Source organism: Chenopodium quinoa, unplaced genomic scaffold (genome assembly GCF_001683475.1).
Source record: "Chenopodium quinoa cultivar QQ74 unplaced genomic scaffold, ASM168347v1, whole genome shotgun sequence".
In the NCBI taxonomy this organism is placed as follows: Eukaryota; Viridiplantae; Streptophyta; class Magnoliopsida; order Caryophyllales; family Amaranthaceae; genus Chenopodium; species Chenopodium quinoa.
The window spans coordinates 49820-67960 of NW_018743284.1; the positions used below are offsets into that span (position 1 = coordinate 49820).

The 18141-nt window shown below is 32.4% G+C and overlaps 1 protein-coding gene across 1 annotated transcript; it reads right to left on the reverse strand.

Moving 5' to 3' along the window:
- Nucleotides 1-7329: 7329 nt before the first annotated feature.
- Nucleotides 7330-16410, reverse strand: LOC110735466 (protein DEK-like). The gene is made up of 12 exons (XM_021915657.1): nt 16254-16410; nt 14966-15848; nt 14841-14874; nt 12906-12985; nt 11375-11434; nt 10542-10652; nt 10043-10123; nt 9868-9936; nt 9213-9678; nt 8662-8774; nt 8120-8150; nt 7330-7915 (listed from the first exon to the last, which is right to left on the reverse strand). The coding sequence occupies exons 2-12, from the start codon at nt 15761-15763 to the stop codon at nt 7749-7751; spliced, it is 2010 nt and encodes a 669-aa protein (XP_021771349.1). The 5' UTR covers nt 15764-15848; nt 16254-16410; the 3' UTR covers nt 7330-7748.
- Nucleotides 16411-18141: the final 1731 nt, after the last annotated feature.

The following is an 18141-nucleotide window of genomic DNA, read 5'->3' on the forward strand; positions in this document are numbered from 1 at the left end:
GTCCTAGGATCCATCCCTAGTAAAGAGCGATTTGTGCTCTTGGAAGGAGGGGGTGGGGGAGGTGAACAGTAGATTGTACTAGGTGACATGGTAGTAGGATATTTCAATGATAGTTCATTATCTTAATTTGGGATCAATTGACCATCAAATTTTATATTCGAAGATTTTGTGCAAATATCTTTCTCTTTACTATCATCCAATTGCTAGCATCCAAGTGTCTAAGAAAGATTGCTGAATGCTCACTCATTTGAATACTCAGAGTGTTTTCCTACTTTACATTAGACATTAATATATTTCTTTGAAAGCACACTTGACATCCTTTTTTACAATCCTTGTCATGTCTTGTATTCTCTCCTTTTGTAAAAATGATGATAATTAAAGGTTAAGTAATATTAATATAGTCCATCGAGATTTAAATTAATTATAATATGGTCAAACTCCTTATCATTAAGATATGATATTGTTGTTAAAAATAAAAAATAAAAAAAACAGAGTATTTTAAATAGCAAACCCAGTTTTATCATCTCCATGTCTTTTAATTAAAATATAGCTAGAGACATATTAGAAATTTATCGCATCAAATAATTTAGAAAATATGTTAATTCATCGACATTGTGTGACAATTAATTTTATTTATTTTTTTTTTTGACGGGACTATTAATTTTAAGAAGGTAGGAGTATGTTAAACGTGATTATGTGACAAGAATGAGACATGAAATTATCTTGTATTACAAAGTACTTCATATAATATAAGCTTGAATTTATCATTTTACACCCTCTCTCATCTCCTTTTATCAACCTAATTCTTCTGTACGATGTTTAATTAAATGATAAATTTCTTTACAGTTAAAATTCACACTCTGCTACCCATTTTTTCACAATTTTTTTTTTACCTGCATAAAATTCAATACAAATGAATATGAAACAAGTCCATATAGAAGGTAAGATTAGTTTGTTCATATTAAAGTTTGTGTTTCATTACACCTATCACTATCTCAATCAATTAGGTGTCTAAAATTTGAAATTTGATGCATATATGGTCCAAAAAAGGTAGGCAATAAAGCGAATAGATGCATGAAAATGATGGAAAGATGTAAAATAGGTAAATTCGAATGTAGGGTAAGGTTTTAAAAGAGAAACCCTTTTTTTTCTCTAAAACATGGAATAAATTTTCTAAGCCAAAGATGTTCGATCACCTTTTCCTAGCTTCAGAGGTCATAAAATGCATCACCTTTTTTTTTGGCAGTTTTAATATGCCCCATTGAATACTTTTTTTAAAAAAAAAAAATAATTGATAATTATGTACTCCATGTTTTATTAAGAAAATCACATAATTTATACTTGCATAGAAGTTTTAAGAATTTCTGTTTGGCCGGTTAAGGATAACATTATCTTAGTTGATCAATCTCCATAGTGTTACATCAAGGAAAAAAAAACAAATAATAATAATAATAATGGGGTAGGTCATATATTTATTTGGGCCTTTTTATGGCATTAAATATTTGAACTATAATTCCACTATTATTTCATAAATATCACGATATATCTCTACATAATTCGTGTAATTTTAAGACAATATTTAATGTTGCTAAGAAAACTTAGTTGGTTGGGCAATATTATTAGTTATTACCTTGATATTTGACTTGTCATTGGTGAAAATGATTTGAAAATTATTGTAATATTTTTTTTTTTTTAGTGTTTAAGCATCACATCATCTAATTTTGTATTCTGTAAGTAACTACGGAGTATTGTAAAATTAAAAGTGAATACTTTGTTTTCTTTCAAAAAAAAAAAAAAAAAGTGAATACTTTGTTTTATAAATAAAGGTGACCTGTAATTTTGAGAATAACTAATATCGTAAATTACGGAAGGAGTTTTGTTGGATACAGTACAAAACAAGCTCATATGAGATCAAAAAAGCTAATATTATACATTTTAATAAAATTTTGTATTATACCACCTAGTGGTAGATCTAGAAAAAATATTTAACAGGGTCAAAACGTATTTGGTTAATTTTAATAGGGTCATTTGATATAAAAACAAGTAATTTTATTGGAAAAAAAATTTAATTTTACTAAAAAAAATTCTTTTTTTATGCTCAAGTGGGGTCAAGGGACCCCACTCAAATGGCTTACATCTGCCACTAATACCACCCTCAAATAACCCATTTTTTGAAATTACCATCCAAACAAATTTTTATTCTAAATTACCAACAATAAAAGATAAAAAAAAAATTAGATTTCACCACCAAAAACCGTTATATCTAACGTTTAAAAAAAAATGATTTTCGTGCCAATAACATGCTTTTTAAAGGTGTTGGAGGCCATTTTGGTCCATAGGATCCGATTTGAGGTCAAAATTAACAAATAATTAACAAAAATGCCTCATTTTGCGTGTGTCACACAAATCAAAGTATCTTTTAATACGCAAAACGAGGCATTCACAATCATTTTTTGTAAATTTTGACTTGAAAGCTCACCTATAGGACAAAAATGACCTCCAAAACATCTAAAAAACATGTTTTTATTTAAAACGTTAAACTTCACGGATTTTTTAACAGAAAGTGTAAATTTTTTTTTTTTTTTTTTTTTGTCTTTTGTGAGTGGTAATATAAAATAATTTTTTTTTTGGGTGGTAATTTTATAAACTGAGTTATTTGTGGGTGGTAAAATACATATATTTCTTTTAATAATTCATAAGATAAATATATATACGATGTAAATTCAAACAAATCAAAATAAATTGAATAAGCCGGATTTATTTTCCAACTGGATGGAAGCCCGTGCGATGCACGGTTTTTTCATCTAAGATTTTTAATTATTTGATTTATTGTATTTAATAATTTCAGACAAAATTACAAAAGTTTAATATTTATTTTATTTACTATAATTTATAATGAATTTATTAAATAATTGTAAATATGATAATCAAGGTTGTTAGGACCGGGATCCTACCTTGGATCGATGGGGGGATCGAATGGATAGAATCAATCATAGGATCGTAAGATCCTACTTAATAACAATAATATTATATATTATGCTATAAATCGACTTAAAAACACTTTTTGAAAAGGGGTTTTAATGCTAAAAGACATTGGTTTGCTTAAGAAAGGTCGATCTTCATTTAGCTTTGTCTGTATGGTGGTTAGAAGATTAATAACACAAGTTTAAATTGATAAATTATGTGCAAATTTGTCAAGAATGAGACCTTAACTATGACAATTGCAAGTTGTCAATTGATAAAATTATACTAATGTCACGGATTCGCTAATTTATTAGCGATAATTATTGAGTACATTAAATAGGTGCATATAACCTAATGAGTAATAAAAAATATGTCAAAATAAATTAAAGTCTCATATTATAGTGAAATGTTGGATCGGACCGTAGGATCATAATAAAATCGTAGGATCGTGTTGAGATCCTACCACTCATAATTAATATCAGAGTAGGATCGTAAGATCCTACAAACTTTAAGATCCTACCAAAGATCCGGATCGATCACGTAATTTTGGATAGTAGAATCGTAGGATCGTAAGATCCGGATCAGGATTTTAACAACTCTTTTCCAATATATAAAATCTTTAATGTGAAATTATAAATTTTTAATTATTTAAATCCTAAATCATTATTCATTGTTTTACTATATCTTTTATTTCGATAGAATCACCAACCTCGTCCACAACCAACCTACTACATTAATGGATAAATTGAACCGTGAAATGTTAGCCAAACTGAAATTGATATAAATTAAATCTATACATTTATATAAAATAAATCATTATATTTACCAATAAATGAATATTGTTGCGATATAAAATCAAACCTATGCATTGGAATTTTTTCATCATCTCCAAAAATAACCAAAGCCATCCATGTATTAAGTATACAACATCTAATCGTATGCCATTACATCAACAAATAATCGTTAAGTATCCTAAATAATTACAATGTAACTTATAATTACAAATATAAATTTAAACATAAGATTTTAAAAATTACCTGGATATTGATGACCTAAAACTAACACAAATTTACTAACACAAAATTCGCTTGATGGGTTTTTGTATTGATACGAAATTTTATTTCTGTCATATGATGTGTTACATCTGCATGTAAAAAACCATTCTGTAAATAAAACATAAACATATAATCGTTGAGTATCCCAAATTAATACAATGTAAGTAATAATTAGAAATACTAATTTAAACCTAGGATTTTAAAAATTAAGCTAAAAATTACCCAGCCATTGATGACCAAAAATTAGGGCCGGCAAAAGCTGACCCGACCCGAAAATCCGACCCGAACCCGACCTGAAAATAGCGGGTTAGGGTTGAAGTTTTCGACCTGAAAACTTAAATGGGTCGACACGAACCTGACACGAAAATTAAATGGGTCAGGTTAAGGTTGAAAATTCCAACCCGAAAACGACCCACATAACCCGAAAAAGAAATCGGGTCATTATCAGGTCGGGTCAACCCGAATCCGACCTAATAACCCGAACACATTTAAGTTTTTTTTTCAAAAAAAAAAACCTAGGGAAACCTTCAGCTAACCCAAATTCGAAAAGAGCAAAAACCCTAATATCATATGTTTTTTTCTCATTTCTCCCAGTCGTTATTCTCCCCTTCTCTCTTAAATTTTCTCTCTCTTCAATCCTTAAAATCCTCTCCATTGTTGTTTTTAACTTTGAAGCTACTCTAAACTCCATTGAAGCTTGTCGATTTACTCCACTTCCATATCGCCGGTACAACTTCAATTCATCATCGATCTAACACCATTTTGTTTCGTAACTTCGAATCATTTACTTATCTACTTTTGTTTGAGTGTGGTTTATTTCTTTGTTACAGATCGAAATAATTTCTCTAAAATTATGTTTGGGAGTTAAATATAGTTAGATTATTGGAATTTTACACACCTTATGCTGAATCTATGAATATACTTCGTTTTATTTTGTGATTTAATTGGATGATGCATGCACAAGATTTGGATCAATCTTATGCTTCTTGTACTCACAAAGTCTGAAGCCCAGCACTTTGGTTGGAAATACACCTGTAGTTGAAAAATAAAAAACATACTTGTATTTTGTAATTTGTTATTTCTAATCCTACATTATGAATTCCATTTAATTTGTGATTTTAGATACTTTGTAATGCAATTGTAAATGTAAATCTATCTATTTAAACCAAAACTATCCTCTTATAATTTTATTAGTAAATGATAAAATTGGTTGAAAAAATCAAGTCAAATCAGGTTGACCCGAAACTGACCCGAACAGATTAGGTTCGGGTCAAGCATTCTGACCCGAAAAACTAAACAGGTCAGGTTCAGGTTGATGCCTTTTGACCCGAAACCGAATTGACCCGAACACGAAAGTGATCCGACCTGATCTATTTGCCACCCCTACCAAAAATTAACACAAAATTACTAACACAAAATTCGCTTGATGGGGTTTTTTTATTGATACGAAATTTTGTTTGTGTCGTATGATGTGTCAATTTATAATGGTAGGTATCACAAATTTTAATTTAATTATAATTAACGAACAATTTGTATTTCTTATTATAGATACTATCAAAATTATCTTATAATGATACTTATCAAACTTTATTATAAGCGTTTATCATTTAAATATTTTTTAGTATATTTTTTTTGGATTTCTTATACTCGTAGTATTGAATTAATAAATTTATCTTATTCTATATTTTTACTTTATTTTTTTCATTAAAATAATTTAATTCGTGGATTATAATCTACGTGACATTAAAATTTTAGATATATCAAATCTAATTCGTTATTTTTATCTAGGTGGCGACATAATTTTTTAATTCAAAAATAAAATACAAAAATTTCTTTTTATTGGTCGAAATAAGTATATTTCTTACGTAGCGCTCCGAAAGCTCTCCAAAAATGCCTACTTTATTTATATATATTAGATTTAATGTTTAAAGAAAATAAATTCATTATAACTCATGCTCAATACTTTCATACGTGTCATAATAAATTTATCGTATTCTTTTGTATTATTGTACCCTTATTTTATTTAGGCTTAGTACTTGAATAAATGCTCCACTACATTGAGTGGAAAAGAGTTTTTGTCCATAAGTGACTAGGTGAAACCATGATTTTGACAGTCGATGGTATCCTATGACTTCACTTTGCCAACATGATTATGATACTCGCATCTTTCATCACCAATTCATCCATTGCTATTGTTGTTTCTTGCCCTTGCAAGTTGTCTTGTATAATTCTTCCTCAAAAAAAAATAATGAAAAAAAAGAAGTTATCTTGTACAATTGATTGATATGTGCGATGGAGTAATTCTTGAGTAGTTTGTTGCCGATGTAACTCCCGTGATAATAAAGCACACTTCTTTTCATGTCATTATAGTAATACCTTCTTTTAAACGGGTGTCATATTATCTCAATCCTTCATTATCTAATACAAACATGTAGTATAATTTCATCACGTAGTTATTCTGATAGTTGTGGTCTTGATACGTGTTTGTATGCTAGAGCTATTCATGGAATGAACAACTCAGTACTAAGATCGTCCCATTTAGCCCGTTGAAAGGGCAGATAGCAAATTTTGAAAGAAAAAATAATTGTCCAACGACTACCTCAGATGCTCTTCATTATAAATATGCGGTTTATTTTCCAAAACACTAATATCGGTCAATCATTTGCCAAAATACATTATTAATTCAGGTTAATAAAAAGGTTGAAATAACGTAAGGTTTTTGTTCTTTGGATTTAATAAGAATTTACCCGTTATAAATATGCAATTTACTCCCTAAATGTAATGTTGGTCGATTCGTTGCACACAAACAAACAAATAAAAAACACAAATCGGTTGCCAAAATAATTACAGAGTAATTAACTCTTCATTATAAATATGCAATTTTTCAGCGATTTATTCCTCAAAACACTAGAATATCGATGATTTGTTGCCAAAAAAAAAAACGATCAATTCCTCAAAACACTCGAATATTGGTCGATGATTTATTGCCAAAAAAACTAATAGGTCAATTCGGATACAAATGCTTCACTCGACATAAAACGTAATGGCTTATCCCCTCATCGGCCTCATGTCAAGATCTCAGGTCATCCACAGTGTTGATCCAAGTGAAAAACACAGGGAGAAGGAAAATTAAGTGAAATCAACCTCATGATCCCCACCTACGTCGCCATCTTACATAGCATTTTTTTCCTTCATGCGTACCAACAACTAACTACCACCATATAACTCATTTATTCAGAGAATTGAGATGACAAGAAACATTATACAACAGAAAAAACTAGTACAAAATCCGAAATCAAGACTTTAAGTCGAGTAAAAGAAAGGCCTCTTTCTCAACCCAAGTTGAAAAATGATCAACAAAGATCTACCCTTTTGGTCTACAAAAGTTGGTTTAAATTAGAAAAGCTCAAAAGTAAAAGACCTAACAATTTCTTAAATTTGTATATTACAACCTGCATCCTGCAGCAGCATGAGCATCAACTGTTCTAAGTACTCAGCAGCATGAGCATCAACTGTTCTAGTACTATCGCTAGCAAAAGACTAGTTTGTTTGCCAGAATATTATAAACAACTATCGATAGATTACAGCTACTTGTACAGACTAAACAGCAAGGCCCGATACTAAAGCAAAGTTAATACTATCTAAATTTCTTTAACCCCAGGGCAGAAACGAAGGTATGGACAGATGATCACATATATTATACCACTTGTTCTGCTGCTGTGTCACAAATCAGGCCTCCACCTCTTTGCTAGCAGGCTGGGCTTCGGTTTTTTCAGCATCCCCCTCATCTCCCTCGTCATCATCATCAGCTTCATCAGCTAGTTTTGTAAGCTCGTCTTGTATCATAAGCTTGATCAATGACTTTCTGGATGTGAGATCAGTACTGAATTGCTTGGCTGCAGGGGGGAAAAAAGTTAGTGACTGGCTAACCGCAGGTGCTATCAAAAATCTGAGAAGACCATCACGTTAGTAGGCCATATTTTCAATATCAACATCACCAACTTGTAAGATATTGTAGACTACACCATATCTTACGATTTAGTGATGTTGATGTTGTAGTCTACAATTTGTAGAAAACCAGATTTCAAGAGAGATCTTACCAAGTTGCTTCAGAATATCAGTGAAGGTTGCCTGTAGATAAAAAAAACATAACAGTGAGGAAAGTGACTGGCATAAGCTCCAAGTGTTGCAAGGCACGTGTTACATATAACTACCACAAACATGAAACTGCAAGCAGAAAAAATGAGATGTACAGAAACAACAAATCCCAGTGTGACAATTGCATAAGCCATCAAAAGGCCCAAAAAAGCGCTGATACACAATACCCGCGCAGAAATAATATATAATTTGTAGTTTTGTACAATTCAGGCAGAATAGCAAGTACCACCTTCTGCTAGTCTCTCCAGCTTAGCTTAGAGGTAAGGGTTAGCATAAGCTGATCACCCCAGGTCCCATATAGTATGGTGATGGAAGTGTAGTCATTTAAGAGCAAGACAGAACAAGTTAACTAGAACTTAAAGTCAATTAACACCAAATGCACGTAAGTGTAGAGCAACAATGAGGGATGGATAGTCCATGAAACACTCAGCAATCTTTTTTAACAGTGATAGACATGGACACATTATAAACACTCAATTCTTACCGTATTAAAGTCAACTTGTTTTAGAATGTCACATATTGCATTCCTTAGTTCATCATCACTTGGCTTTGATCTGTCTTCTTTGGATTTCTCCTTCCCTTTCACAGCCTTTTTACCTTCAGGATAACAGAGCAAACTCAGTTTAAATATTTAATTCAGGATTTGACACACAACCTAAGCAACCATACTTAATAATGTACAATTTCAACATGATAACAATTAGACAGATATCAATGTTAAATCCGAATCAAACCCACAGCCTAGTACAGTAGTATTTTAGCAGTAAATGCTCTACAAGAATTGCAACTTAACATGATTTATTTCAAAAGAATTCTGCAAGTTATAACTCACAATTATATTCCACCCCCCCCCCCCCCCCTCTTATTCCAAACAGAATCAATTTCAGAAGCAGCTTTTGCTGGAGAATAAACCAAGCCGGTTAATAATGTTTGGTATAAAATAAGCATGACAGTAAAGGTGGAACATTTTCAGGGCATCCGGATAGATATCATGTGGTGCTTAAGTTGGACAGATGTTCAAAGGTTTACACTTACCAGGTTTTTCCTTAACAGCAGATTTCTTTGGAGCTGGAGACTTCTCTGTCTTCGGCTCTTCTTTCTTCTTCTTCCTTGAGAACACCTTAGGGCTTGAGTCCTTGCTCTCAAAAACCTTGGAATTGTTTGATGATGATTTTCTTGGTGTTCCTTTAGGCACTGACCTAGCTTTCTTAGGAGTGACAACTATTTTGCTAGCAGCTTTTCCTGAAGATTCTACACTTGGAGTCTTTTTCTTGTTTTCCTGTTTCGCTTTTCCTGAACTTGCTTTCTCTTTTGGTGTATCTTCTCCAGAGTCATCTTCAGACATGTCCTTTTTCTCTTCACTCTCAGACTGCTCAGATTTCTCTGCAATTCCATTCTCCTTCCCTTCCTCATTTTCTTCCTCATCCGCAGACTCATCATCAGACTCTGAAGTAGTCTTTTTTTCTTCTTTTTTAGAAGCATCGCCAGCCTTCTTCCGGCTCTGCAACCATAATGGCCAACGAAAAAAGGAAACAAATTAATAAAGACAGGATGCAAACAATGTAAATGATGTATATATTTATCTCATCCATCTTAATGACCCAAGATTACAGAAGTATAATGATTTGGAAACCAAGTATAAATTCTAGGAGCATTGGAAAAATGGCAAATAGAGAAGGGGGATCCGAACCTTGGAAGAGCCCTTAGGTGATGTTGATTTAGATGCACTTTTTGTGGCAGACCTCTTGCGCTTCTTGCCCTAAAACAGCAAAATAGCATACAAACAGCAGTGGTAATTGAAATGTCATATAAGCAGCTTTACACATTGCAATGACAGATTCACTTCCAATATCTTTGTTACAAACCTGATCTTGCTCTGCTAGTAAAACTGTAGTAGTAGCATGAGGAGAAACCAAAAAGTCAAGCAGCTTGGCAACAACATCTTCCTGTACAGTACTTTGGACACTTAGTATCACAATTCAAACATTCAAAATTATTTCTACAAAAAGTTCAATCCAAATAGCTATACATGAAAAAATGTTGAAAAGTAATACATTGATCAGCAAAATCATGCTGAACAAGACAAAAGTATACTCCAATAGGCTTTACTTTCAAATGCTGCCTTGTCAGCTAAAGTACATGTGCATGCTAGTCTTCATATTCAGAAGATTGAAATTCCAGTGTTTAAAAGGTTTTTCTATAGGAGGAAGGTAGGTAATATCAAGGAAACCCATTTCATGATTTCACTTCACATTAACCACAGATGACTGTCAGAAACTTGGGATCTAATTATAAATGCACCTAAGTTAAAGGGAAAGTGGCATGGCAATGATAATACAAAGAAACTTAAATCAATTGACATACCTTTCTAATGGTGGCTTTAGTAACTGGTATGTCAAGCACATCACAGAAGTCCAGCAATTTCTCTTTCACAATCTTGTCAAACTTTTCCTTGACTTTCAGCCTCTGCTTCTCCTGCAATTAGATTAATAAACTTAAGACAAACTTTCCCTCCACAAGTAAATTAAGTTCAAGCAGCAGTAATAGACAAAGGAGTGCTAAGAAACTTAGATGTGCCTTTCCTTAATTTAATTCAAAGTCAGGAGCAGCAGTAACAAGAACATTAAAGTCATCATACAACCCTGCTTCAATTAATTTTGTTGAACAAGGTCAAGGGGCACACACACAACCATCTGTGACACCTGTCTTTTTCCTGATAAAGTGCTCTTTAATTCCCATAATTATTAATGACAGATCACTTAGACTGCAAATTTTAAGCAGCTCATAGATTTCCTAGATTTCCATAAACTAGACTACTCTTTCCAGATGATGCCTAAGATACTAATATTATTTCTTGCCCACAATGTCTGACTATCAGACATCCAATCCATTTTAATCTTAAAAATTATGTGTTTTAATGCAACACAAAAATCAGCAAGCAAACAAGCCACACAAGGCCAATTGGTAACAAAAAGGGCCAGCTCTTTTATATATCAGAATATAGGTCACTATTACAAAAGAACTGAACAATGTGCTGCAGATAAAACTTCAGATAAAACTTATAAATCACCAACCAAAAACACGCAGAAAAATTAAGACACAAAAGCTTGGACATCTAGTTCTTCAAAACTGATTTAGATAATGAAAAAGTAAGTTCAACAAATGCAGGGCCCTGCACAAAAAAATTTGTGATTTACCTCATTATCATGCCAGACAAAACCTGAAAACCGCGATATATTGCGTTTATATTCAGTTGCCTGCAAGAGAAAAAGAAGCTAATTAGAATAATGTTCAATCCCCTATCAATCTTCCGATGAAACATTTTATTAAGGCAAACAATATATTTTATCAAAGCGCATCATTAAGTTAATCCACAGCTCCCTTAGAGTACATCATTAAATAAATCAAAGTAATTCATTGATTATTAGACAATACATCCTCCCCTTTATAAATGCGTCTATATTTGTCATCTTGCTGTTAATCCTTGCAGTTATAGTATAGAATCTTGGTTCACACCTTTAACAAACAGATAGATCTTATCTCCAAAACCAGCACCAAGTCACCAACCCATCCAAAAACAAGATTATTTTTACCAGAAAGAATGGAAGATTTGAAGATCATGTGAGTCAAGGAGGAAAGAGTTTCACCGCACTAATAATAATTAGATATGCAGCTTAAATGCAAAATTTATCATTTGATGTATGCAAGTAGAAGTGTGAAAAAAAAAACAAAATCTTAAAACCGAAAACATGATCATTTCAGAGTGAAACCCTAAACACTCAGTTTACATATAAGATCAATTCTTAAAATCCATATATTCCAAATCAGAGTGCATGAGTTTTCACATCTCCAGGCAAATTCTAATTTGATATGACAAATCCATATTGCTAATTAACAAAATAGACTGTACTACTATCAAGAGAGTAAAAGGTCAATCAAAACCAAATTGACAGTTATTTGATGCAGGTCTAGGAAATTTATACAATGTTTAGAGCTTTAATCTTATAGATTGTCAGCGTTTGGCAAGATGAACCGACTGCAAAGGTTTAGCATAAAAATAGCAAAATACAGTCCGCCGTCATCTTATTTTTTTCTCTGCATGTACCCGGTTTAATGACTTCAAAGTTCAAATCATCATTGCCATGCAAGTAAGCAATGATACTTTATCAAACCATATTTCTTTTGTAATATACAATTAAATGCTGAGATATATGATGTTGACAGAATTCTTGACCTTCTAGCTACAGATTTCAAAATATGTTGGAAGTTGAATAAAAGCTACTATTAGCATTACATTCATTCAAGCATGTCATGTTATAAATTAACAATTGCTTGCACTTTACACCTATAATTTGACTGCGATTTTCTCTCATTGTAAATTTACAAAAATTATGAGAAGGTTTCATGCAGACGACCTATCCTTTTGAAAATAAAGCTTTGGTTTCATGTTACTATATCTTAATAGCATGAGAATTTCACGATCAAAGTTCAATCTCAAACAGCAGAAGTGACAATCAATATATTACAGAGGGACCATACTCTTAGCTAATTATCATTACTTTCCAAAGCATGTCCACTATCTATTGAATAAGTCAGTAAGTTAAACAACTATAAATCAATTACTAATAAGGAATTTTGAATTACATATGAATTCCAGAACAAAGATGGAGCAAATATTTGAGCCATAACAAAAAGAGATTTTGTCAGTAGAGAGCTGCAAATACACACCTTCCCTCTTCTTCCATACAGAATCATATGTAGCATCTTAAAGGTTTCATCACTCTTTTTCCTGGATAGCTTGTATGCAACTGCAATGCAAAAGGAACATCAGAAGAGGAGAGGGGGGGGGGGGGGAATTATATTTCTATACCAAACACAATACGGTAGCAAGAATTTTATTTATTCAGAAGAGCAGTGGACATGATTATAAAGCCAGAGAATCCTACAGACAGATACTACATTTTTACTTTGAGATAATCCATCAAAGAAACACTAATGCTTCAAACAAGATGAAAAGCCCTAATGTTAAGAAGCACATCATACATGAAACTAGGCGACCCACATCAACGGATTTTTATATATGATGTTTGAGAGAGGACTATTAATTGAGCATGTTTCGCTACCCTGTGGAAGGTTCAGAAACTTTATTCTACTGTTTTTTGCATCTAACGTAAAATAAAAATTATCAGGTGGAGGGATCCATGACTACAAGCTAGATTGAACCGGTAACCTCTAAATCTTGTTTCGCTCATCCAACTATTCATTTCCACAATAGGGAGCGATAAATGAACTTCATCCATCTAAGCACTCCCATGAGAGAGTAATAAATGAACTCACAAAGTTACAAATCAGTAAACAAATATCTCATTGATAGGCTATTTCTCTATGATAGTATCTCTTATTAAGGGAAGCTTTAGTTGGTTGAGTCAGTTCATCAAGCAGAAAATCACTTCATTTAAAAGAATGCCCACATCTAAGCATAGCAAGAATAAGATTTCGTGTTGTAACAATTTATATACCATTTACATCAACAACAAACTCAAATGATATTACATAATGAAAAGAGTTTATCAACACTTTGACATGAAGCTTTTTTTACACAAACATGAGTACATCCTAGCTCAGGTTTATTGTCAATATCACATTTTACCAAAAAGGAGGACATGACAGGGGAGGTTCAATGTTACATATAAAAGTCTTCATAACAAGACAGATATCTAATGCATCGAAAAAAGTTAACACTAAGCAAGACTCTCCGACCAGTCACCTCACATCTCCAGGTTCAAGTTGAGGCCTGACAGTAGCATGAGGTTTTCCAGCCTGGAGGTTGCTCTAGATTAGAATTTGTAAACCAAGTCCATAGCAAGATGCAGAACAGCAATGTACGTATACTAATACAATTTACAATCACAAAAATTGTTGCAAAGAGATACACTTATACAATCACACAGCAATCTGCTGCAAAAGATAATAATTTATCCCACCATGCATAAGTTTTGTTCCAGCCAAATACACAGTTCTGTCTGCAATACTAACAGATCAAAACTCTTACTACCTACTTTCCTCAGTAAAAGTGGCAATACTTCTTTCTCTATGCCACAAACAGGAACAACTAGAAAACTGCTAGCTGGCTGAATCATTTATAGCAACAGTTTAACTAATTCATGCATCATCATCTCGAATACAATCTTTCAAACCCATTCAATAATATCTGTGAACACATATAATAAGTTCACTTGATAAAATGCCATAGACGCAGCATTTTGTGCCAGAAAGCCAAAACAGCAAGATAATAAATGAAAATACAAAACACTGCAATTCATTCATAGTCTTTAAATGGTAAGATAAATGTTCAAATCATGCTTTAAGTAAATGAAAATTACATAACAGAACCAATGAGCCATTCAAAGAGATAAAGTTCAAAGCTAAAACCAAAAGGGAAATTAACTATTGGTCAGCAATCAAATCCACACAACACAGTTATTGAATACGAGTACTTTTTATTAAAAAAATAATAATTAAGAATTTCTCTCTTCAAAAGGAACATTATTACTATTAGATTTTATTTTTTTTTACACAGCCTATGTTGAAGCGATAATGCATATGTAATAAAAAGCTTTCAAGTAAATCTGATCAAAAAGTGTAGGGTAAGGAGCTACATACCGTTGGGAATTTCTTTCAGTGGGGTGCCGCGACCCTGCAATATCAAGCAAAAATGAGAACTAAATTCCAGGGGATAAAGAGTTTAAAAAACTTCTAGAAGGAATTGTGAAATATGCAAACAGCACCTTCTCGATGTGAAATTCCCTAGAGTTATCTTTCTCGATTGTCGCAACCAACCTTTCTACAGATTTCCGTTCACGTACTGGGCGATCAATAGTTGGAGTTCTAGGCTCCAACTCCTTTTGGACTACTTTCTTTTTCTTATCTGCACCCTTATCCTCAGCACCCTTTCCCCGGCTACGCTTCTTTGAGGATTTCTCCTGCTTGTTCCCCTTTTCCTCTTCATCTTCCTTAATTTTCTCGTCTTCTTCTCCCTTTTCACTACCTTTCACCTCTTCTGTATCATTTTCTTCATGATCCTTTTCCTCTCCACTCTCCATTGCCTCTTCTTTACCCTCTACGTTTTCATCGTCATTCTCTTTCTCCTCATCCATCTTCTCTTCTGAGCCCTTAACTTTCTCTTCAGCACCCTCATCTTTCTCTTCCAGATTCTCATTTTTCTCAGTCATTTCAACGTCCTTCTCAATTTCATTCGAGCTCTTTTCTTCTTCCTTCGCCTCAGTTTTAGGTTCTTCACCCTCCTCTTCTTCAGCTTTCTTCTCTTCCTTAGGCTCTTTGCCTTCCTCTACTTTGGCGTCCTCTTCTTTAGGCTCTTTGCCTTCATCCACCTTCTCTTCCCCCTTGCCCTCATCACCTGTTTTCTCCTCAGCTTTGCCGTCATTCTTGTCTTTCTTATCTTCTTCCACCATATCTTTGACTCCGTTTTCTTTTTCCTCCACCACAGTTCCAGCCTCCTTCACCGGAGACTTGGTCCCATTCATAACGGTCTCCATGACTTCCAACTTCGCATCCTCCTCCCCCATTATCAAATCCCACAGTCAACAAAATCAAAGCTTCTTTCTTTCAGCAGAAAACAAACGAATTTCACCTTCAACAACTTCCTAAACCCTGAAAACCAAGAATTTTCAACAAAAATCAAATCTTGCACATCATAAAACCTGAATAACACATAATCAAATCGTAAACACACACAAATTCCAAAAATTACACCACAAAAACACCAATTCACCACTTTCTCCACCAAATCAACAAGGTCGGATCCACAAACACCTCAAATTAACCCCAAACACAACCAACATCACAGTAAAATTAACCAAAACAAGCTAAATGCACGAAATTCAAACCAAATCAAACGCAAAAAACCAACAAAATTCACAATCATCACCAAAACCCTAGGCTGACAAAACGCGACATTTTACAATCATAATTACAACAAAAAACACAAAATCAATTACAAATAACAACTGAAAATCAACAAATCGAATGAAACCTACAAGAAATTTGACAACTTACAGTGAATTTTGATGTAAAAAGTAGTGAATCAGAGCTTCGAAAAGAACTAGTTCGACGACTCTCTCACTCCACTCTCTTTCTCTCACCTCTTTTTGTTTTCTCTCTCCTCTTACAACAAATATTACGTGAATTTAAGAGAGAGAAAAAAAAGAGGGAAGTGAAAAATAAAAAGGGACAATTTTTATTGTCTTTGCTTTGTCAACACTTGGCATCTTCATCCGTTGGAACTCCTCTTTATCAAATGGGGTCTAAATTGGAACATTCGGATTTATTTTATCTCAAGTAGTATTTATCTTTCTCGGATTTAAAAACCGGATTTTAGTTGGGTTTTGATGTTTTGGATGACCTAAAATGGTGGATTGAATTCTTATTCTTGCCACCTTTCTTTTTCGAGAATCTCAAATTTGTATCTGGTTATAACGAGTCAGTAACTTTTTTGTAAGGATAGAAGTTATTTATGTCGTTATTAAAAAGAAATTTACCGTTATACTTATAACAGCAAGAAAAAACATTAGATCTGATTCGTAATTAAATTGTTTGGGTAACGGTTTATTTAGCGAGGTAATGAAGTGGGTTCTATTAAAAGAAATTTCTTTATTAATGCTTTGTGAAATGGTGTATATTGATGTTTGGATCTAGATATATTTGCGATTTAAAGGGAAGCAGCGTTGATTACATCTTCTCACCTTATTGTTTATGTGGAAATATGGTAGATAAAATAATTGAAAATTAAACTACTTCGTACTACATAATTACAAGTAGTTATTTATCGCTTTATTAAGTTTAGTTAATCAATATAATTAACATTAGTTACTCATTATTTGTTGTCGTAGGCGTTGTTATTGTTGTTCTTTTAATTATCTTTATGTGGGTTTTTTAATAAAAAAAAAATAATAATAATAATAATAATAATAATTATAATATGGAATTATACTGAATATCAACTTTAATACACAGTATAATAATGTTGTTATTATTTTATTTTACAATTTACATAATAATAATAATAATAACAACAACAATAATAATAATAATAAAATAATAATAATATTATTATTATTGGTGCTCGTGCAGGCGTTCGCTAGGACTCAGAATATTGGTGCTTGTGCAGCTGCTCACATGTTCAACAAGATCGGGTTCGCTATAGCTAGAGGGATAGGGGTCCGGATTGTATCTCGGCTCCCCACTAATTTCTTGTAAATCGTTTGACTTTGTAGGTTTTTGTTTGTTCTATTGAGTTTAGTTTGTGCATCTAGACTATGTTTAGTTCAAAAGAATGAGGACTAGGTTGATTCATAATATGAATGTTTTCTTAATCAATCAAAGATATGTTATGTCATCTTATAAGCTATTAATTGAGGCTAAAACATTACTTTTATTATGTAAAGAATACTCGACTCGACTAATTTTTTTAATTGTTAGTATGTTACATTTACTTAAATCAACCCCGTATTGTAAGTGTTACACTCTTATATATGGCACACTGTTGCATTTAATACCTTTTTTTTCTCTCTTTTCATGGTCCCGTATCTTGTTTAAAAAAAATACTTCTCTTTTTCTGAAAAAAAAATAAAAAAATTCTCTAATTTCACATCATTTACTTTTTAATAAATTAATAATCTATGCACGTGATGTGTGCATGATTTATTGTATTTTTTCCATAATGTCAAGCACATCATTTGGATACACGGAGAAACAAAAATATTGAAAAAAAATATATAATAATATAATTATTGCATAGTAGTCAATACAATTTTCCGGAGATTACCAACATAAAAAAAATACAATAATATCAATTGGCAAGTAAAAAAATTAATAGTTTATTTCATTAAGGCCTCGTTCACTTCTCCTTATTTTTGCTAAACTGAAATTATTTTTACTACTTAAA